General features: G+C 37.7%; 1 protein-coding gene across 1 annotated transcript in view; it reads right to left on the reverse strand.

Moving 5' to 3' along the window:
- Positions 1 to 7,211, reverse strand: part of LOC106869095 (chitotriosidase-1) — a 64,482-nt gene that overhangs the window by 15,587 nt on the left and 41,684 nt on the right. Inside the window, exons 5-6 of the mRNA XM_014914628.2 lie at positions 3,676 to 3,800; positions 2,440 to 2,566 (exon numbers count right to left, since the gene is read on the reverse strand). Of these exons, the coding sequence (XP_014770114.1) occupies positions 2,440 to 2,566; positions 3,676 to 3,800 (252 nt within the window). The remainder of the gene's footprint in view (positions 1 to 2,439; positions 2,567 to 3,675; positions 3,801 to 7,211) is intronic.

The following is a 7,211-nucleotide window of genomic DNA, read 5'->3' on the forward strand; positions in this document are numbered from 1 at the left end:
AAAGTTCATAATAATTTCTTATATTGGCAAGAAGCCACCGATCTCTTGATGAGGTTAGTATATTTAATCGAATGCCAAGTGTTTATTTCATTGAATCGGAGGTATGAAAAGAAAGTATGAAGAAAAAGACTTGTGAAAGTATACGAGTAATCTAATTTTTCTGCTAACCCATCGCCTTTTTTTTTTTTTTTTTGGTTCCTATCAGTAGCCATAGATAACCTTGTTGAGAGGGTATAGAAGAGTAACCAAAGAATCGGAAGTTCGTATCGTACCCTCGATGTTGTATTCTATATATCTACGGTTATGACATTAATACCAACGACTCAGTCCAGTTGGCTTGCTTCACAAAGCAGAACAAAGCATAATAGATTTGACTAATACTTCGTTGGCTGAAAAAAAAAAAAACTGAGAACAAGACTTCTTGTAGAAACATCTGTAGTGTTTTCTTCCACGAGAGAAAACATTAACAATGCGACTATTTTAAAACTCTTTCTCTACCCTCAGACTAAACTTGAAAACAGTAAATTACTTGATGCTAATTAGTTTGAAAATTAGAAATGTCCAAGTCGGTGAAGTGTCAGCTTATAGAGCGAAGTGTCGTTAGTTCATATTTTATTGGTGATTCTGGAGCAACAAAGGCATTCAATCATCAATGACCAATTTCCCTCAACTGGAGACAAACATGGGTTTCAAATTTTGGCACAAGGCCAGCAATTTCTGAGGATGGAGTTGGGGTAAGTCGATTACATCGACCCTGGTACTCAGCTGGTACTTATTTTATCGACTCCGAATGGATAAAAGGTAAAGTCGACTTCGGTGGAATTTGAACTCGGAAAGTAAAAACGGACGAGATGTCGCTAAGCATTTTGTCCGGTGTGCTAATGATTCTGTCAGCTTGCCACCTTGAAGGAGACAAACATTCGTAACGAGAATAGGCTAGCGCAGTAAAACAGCGAGAAAACTAACCAACTGATGAGTACTTTGATAGTTTTAGGTATGGACATGTGGTTAAGAAGTTTTCTTCGTAATCGCATGCTTCGAGTTTGGTTCCGCTGCGTATCACCTCGGGCAAGTATATTCTACCATAACCTGAGAATGACCAATAACTTGAAAGTGGAATATGGTACACTTAAACTGAATCTCGTCTTCAACACACACATACACACACACACACACACACACACACACACACACACACACACATACACACACATCTATTGGTACATGTGTGTGTGCGAATTTATATTTTTCGCTGATGTAAGCTAATAAATGTGTGAAACACCAACAAAAAAAAAAGAAAGAAAGATTCTTCGAAAAAGGTTCTTTGTGAGAACAAAGTATTTTGTACCCAGTTCTGGACATTCATTTGTCACCTCGTCAACAAATAATTGCTTGGTTTGACGGAAACATCTAACCATCGACTCAAAATACAATATAAAATAAAACAATAAACTTCTCTAAAAATGAGTTTTACTTGTTGACTTACACTAAGTGTAGTTAAATAAAAACAACGCCTGAAGTAGAACTCAAATGACCGAATGAGTCATAAGTCTGCCCATCACGTTGTGGTTGCTGTTGTGTAGTCCCAAGATAAATTCTGATCGAGCAGATCTAAAATTTAGGGAGTTTCATCCGTGATCATCACATCTGATTTTTTGGCACTGTATATCTAGGACTATATTGCCAAAATGTGTTTTTAATGTATTCAGTATAGTTGGTTGTAATTTGAAAAAATATTTGGCTGTTATATCTTGTAGGCAGAACGTCTCGGTACGTTAGAATTCGCGTCTCTTCTACTGCAAACAAATTTATTCGTATTTGAGCCAGTGAAAGCGCTTCTAGGTGATCGAACGAAAGTGCAGAAAAATCTTCCTTAAATCACAAACTGCCACCTTATAAAAGGTACCCTATCAAAAGTAAATAAACACTAATTGATGGCAGGTTCTCGGTTTCGACAACGAAGATACAACTGTTCATCAAGAGAACTAACTGTTCATTTAATTAGGGTATAAATGACTGAGCGTTTCCTCAGACACGTGTACCCTTAACAAAATTCTCAGGCAGGATCAGCGTGACACGCTGTATAACAGAGCTGTATTTCTGAAATACAAGTGCAATCTCTCCTACTAGCTTCAATACAGTTTCTGTTAACCCAGTTTTACTTACAAGAAATCGGTCAATCCGAGGCTATTGAAGATGTCATTTGATACGAAATTGCCAGGTGGTGGGATCGAACGAGGGACTTCGTGGTTGAGAAGCAAACGTCTTAAGCATTCGGTTATACTGTTTCTATACAGAAAAATCAGTGATACACACCTGGGTGGGGAAGAACCGTCAACCTTTTGGTTAACAGACTAACGCGCTAACCGAGTGCGTTACAAACATCTCATATGTTTCTATATGTGTTAATAAATAGTATAATAATATAAACTGTCTTACCTGATTCAGTTGTGATTGTTCACCTGGAGGATCTGAGGCCGAACCGTACAGAGGGCTATGGTGTCCCGTTTGTGTCTCCCACAAACCGTGATAGTTGTAGGTCATCAAGAGCATGTAGTCAATATATCTAGAAAGAAAGACAATGATAAATGTCAATCTTAGAGAATCTGATTGTTAAATATAATCACAACGGTGGACAAGCAGAATCGTTAGAACCTCGGACAAAATGTTCGCGACATTTAGTTACGTTCCTTTCCTTTCTAAATGCAAATTCTTTCATCCTTCCGGGCTCGTTAAAGTAACGTACCATTTAAGTACAGCCATCTTCGTTTATAATGGGTGCTTTTTTTTTAAATCACCAAGTTAAACGAATTAGTGATAAATAAATAATAGAACAGATGGGGGAAATGTAGGTTTCGTTCCGAGACCCCAAGTTGTCCTGAGCATTGTGGATGATCGCTGGGGTGCGCTGTTGCGGTTCAAGTAGAATCTTTGACTGACTATCGACAGTGTTATCACATATGAATTCGTAATAAGCGTAACGTGGTTCACAATTGAGCTTACGGTGTTATCTCGGATCAGTGATGAGTGAATCAGCGATAAACGAGGATAGATGTTCTGAGGTCAATTCAGTATTCTTATAAAGCAGCGTTTCTTAACTTTTTAGCATCATGGCTAATTTTTTTAAATCTATAGTTCTCTGCGATCCATTTTAAATATTTAAAGAAAATACATTTAACAGCGCTGCTCAGGAATTTTGTAACCCGGATGAAGCTTGCGAAATGACTTGACCTGAAATAGTGTATTGTAAACGAAGCAACTCTATCATGGAAGAACAATTCAAGTCCTTTAATAACACACAAATACTGTTAAATTCGTTTTAAATGTATTTCCCCCCATGCGTAAAAATTTTCGTCCATCAACTTTTTAAAGAATGAAGTGTGATATTAGAGGGAAGTCGGAAGCTGTTTCTAGTGAGTCGAACGACCACGTAGACACTCCGTCATCGAGCTTAGAAATAGAGAATGATCGACACTGAACTGGCAATTGACTCTCCAACAAGATTTACTGAAGCCTGATAGATATTTGTGTGATGTGGAAAGAAATAGTCAAAGAAAGATTCGAATGTTTATGTGACTGACTGCCTCATACACCATGGCGGCGGTAAATGGTTTAGCTTAGCTAAAATTGATGAGAGATAAACTTAAAAACGGTTTAACGAAAGTGCTTTCTTACTTGACAATTTCTGTAGTTTCGTAAGCTTTCCCGATATAATAAGATCCGGATGCAGTCGCCAGAGTAAGGATGAGTTTCTCGTGGCCAGTTTGCTGTGATTCTCGCCTGAAAGAGTCTTGCAAAGTCTAAAAGACAGAAAAAAGTAAGCTTTCAGTTATCTGTTTTGTTTCAGTATGCACAAATAACTTTATCTATCTATCTATCTATCTATCTATCTATCTATCTATCTATCTATCTATCTATCTATCTATCTATCTATCTACCATATAGCGAATTGTTCACGTAAAATATCTATCTTACACACACACACACACACACACACACACACACACACACACACACACACACACACACACACACAATTTGATAACAGTTTGACTCAGCTTCATTCGACTTAAAGTTTCGTAGACTCGATGAATATGTGTGATTGTGTGTGCGCGTGCGTGATGGTAGCAATATATAGCTATTACACATAGATAATATTAATGCGCCTGCAGGGTGTATTCTAACCGCTGTGTCACTTAACCTGACGTTGGAGTGTCATGGTGGGACAGGGGTTTGAATCCTATTCTATCGTGAAAGGCAGTGCTGACATTGACGGGATTTGAACTCAACGTAAAACAGTTGCACTAAATACCACAAGACATTTTGTCTGACTCAAATGACTCTGCCAATCCACCGTCTTACACGCATATAGGCTCCCATACAATGGTACACACACACTTACATATATACATACATATATACACACATATAAATACATACGTATGTACATAGATACACAAAGATAAACGTATTGTTTTCTAAGTACCTCAAAACAATTGCCAAGCCGTCTTCACTCCAGCCCGCAACACCCCAAAACGCAACTCATACCTTATCAATACTTGAGACATTTCGCACCCTAACTACTTTCAGTAAATTACAAAGAATTGAACGAAAGAATTGAGTAAATGGAACCGTTCTTTTATATTTTACGCTTGACTGAACGTCATCTGTCGTTCTCTATCTATTAATTCTATTAGAGTTCCACTTGATATATTTTCACTTGACTTGGTTTAACACTGATGATACAAGGACGTGTTTTTCGCCACCCTGTGGTTAATGTCGTCACAAGTATTCATAAACAACGATGTAATTCTCAATACTATAAACTCCGAATGACACAAAATTATAAATTGCTTCCCCACTTTTTTTGTCGCCCATCTTTTCTGTTACTCCTTTTCACTGACTATCATTGTTGATTATTTCTTTCTCTCTTAAGTATCAAACTAGCTTTCTCTTTCCCTTTTTATCATCTTATTTCCTTCCCGCTCTCTCTTTCTCTGTCACACGCACTCATACATTTTCATGTACGTACGCTGTTTATAGTTGAAAATAAGCATTTAAAGATCACATAATGCAACGAGCTGGCAGAATAGTTAATACGCCGGACAAAATGGTTAGCGGCATTTTATCTCGTTGAACAGATTTTAACTTTGCTCAGAGACACGGCTAAATACCAATGTTCATAGATAAGAAAAATCGTATAAAACTTCTTGATTTTATTTCCGGAATCTCAGCAGCCAGACTTTCAAAGGAATTATATCATGTCTATCTTTTATTTCCTTCCTACTTTTCAATTCTTCTCTAAGACTTTCACCGTTCTATATTTCGGTAAAATTCCACCGAGATTTCATTTCTCTTGCTGTTGTTAGTATTGTTGTAGCGTATGGTTTCAAATATTATTTTTCGAATGTGTCCTTAATTTTGCAGCGTTCTCTAACGATCTTCAATTCATTTTTTACAGGTTTCTTTACCTTGAATATATCTCCCAAACCATTTCAAGTTCTTTCTATATAAGTACAAAATAATCTCGTAGGAGTGGCTGCGTAGTAAGAAGTTTGCTTCCCAAGCACATGGTTCAGGGATCAGTCCCACTGCGTAGCACTTTGGGCAGGTGTCTACTACTATAGCCCCGGGCCGACCAAAACCTTGTGAGTGGATTTGGCAGATGGAATTTGAAAGAAGTCCAACACGGAGTTCAACGAGGTGAGTTCGTTTTTCTCATACGGTAATACTTGCTGAAGAGAGTTGAGGCATTAGCTAGAACTCGAAATCATGATCCAAGTATATCCAATTCTTCATTATACAGCTTTGTTCTGTGGAGATTCTGATAATCGTTACTCGCCCGATTTCTGTTGGTCCGTTTTATATTTCAGCGTAATTTGGTGGTTTACTTGAGGATTTAGCTTCTCTTTCCAGCAAGTAGGCACATTGTGTGCCTTCTGTTGTAATTATAGTTAATTATAATTATCAATTTTATTCTCTAGCTATTTAACGCTATTATTACTTGCTACCACCTATATTTTTGTTGTTATTGTCAATTATTTAAATTTACCGCTGATAATAATAATAAAAAATATCTATATGAATATTCATTTGAATATTTACTCTTTATATATATATATATATATATATATATATATATATATACACTCACACACGCACACACACACACACACACATACATACATGTGTGTGTGTTTCTTTATGTTTCCCCTCTCACCGCTTGAAAGTTAGTTTGTTTACGTCCCTGTAAACTAGCGGCAGAAAGAGTCGATAAGATAAGTACTAAACTTTAAAAAAAATGTTCTGCAGTCGATTTGCTTGATTAAACTCTTGAAGGCGGTGCCCCAGAATGACCGCAGTTTAATGACTGAAAACCAGTAACAAAATAAGATATTATTGTTATCACTTACTAAGGTCAAGTGCCAGACGATAAAATAGGTACCAGTGGAATTTCTTTGAATCGACCCCACTTTTCGTTCCAGATTATTAGAGGCTTTATACCGAAGCTGGGAATCTTTATAATTTTGATTTTAAGGATTTTTAATATGGATACAAGACCAGACTTTTGTTTGGACTTAAAAGAGGTATCATCACTCATGTCCATACCCAGGTCTCTCACTGATTTATGCTCTGGGATTGAAATTCCCTGCGGACCAGTGTACTCTGTAAGTTTCATATTCAGTTTTGGACGTTGGTAGCGCAGGGCTTGGAATTTTTCAGCATTAAACTGCATATTATTACCTCCGCCCATCTGTAAATTGAGTCCAACTCCTGCTGCAGCTGTGGAACATCACTGGAGTTCTGTATTTTCTGCAAGACTTTCGTATCGTCTGCGTAGCTTGCAAGGGTGGCTATCCGGGCACTTGAGGGCATATCTGAGAGGGCGACAATAAAAAGCAATGGCCCCAAGACCGTGCCCTGTGGAACACCGCTCACTATTTGTGTTTTCATAGAGGTGGCTCCATTAGCCACTACTGCCCGACTTCTATCTTTCAGACAGTCATGTAACCACTCTCCAAGTTTTCCAGCTATGCCAAGATCACGCAGTTTGTGGCATATCACACCATGATCCACTTTGTCAAAAGCTTTTGCAAAATCAAGGTATATTACGTCCACATTTGAGTTGTTGAGTAACTGCCTCAACATCCAGTCATAATGTTGTAAGAGCTGGGTCAGGCAGTTCCTACCTGGTCGAAAGCCATGTTGGG

Source organism: Octopus bimaculoides, chromosome 3 (genome assembly GCF_001194135.2).
Source record: "Octopus bimaculoides isolate UCB-OBI-ISO-001 chromosome 3, ASM119413v2, whole genome shotgun sequence".
In the NCBI taxonomy this organism is placed as follows: Eukaryota; Metazoa; Mollusca; class Cephalopoda; order Octopoda; family Octopodidae; genus Octopus; species Octopus bimaculoides.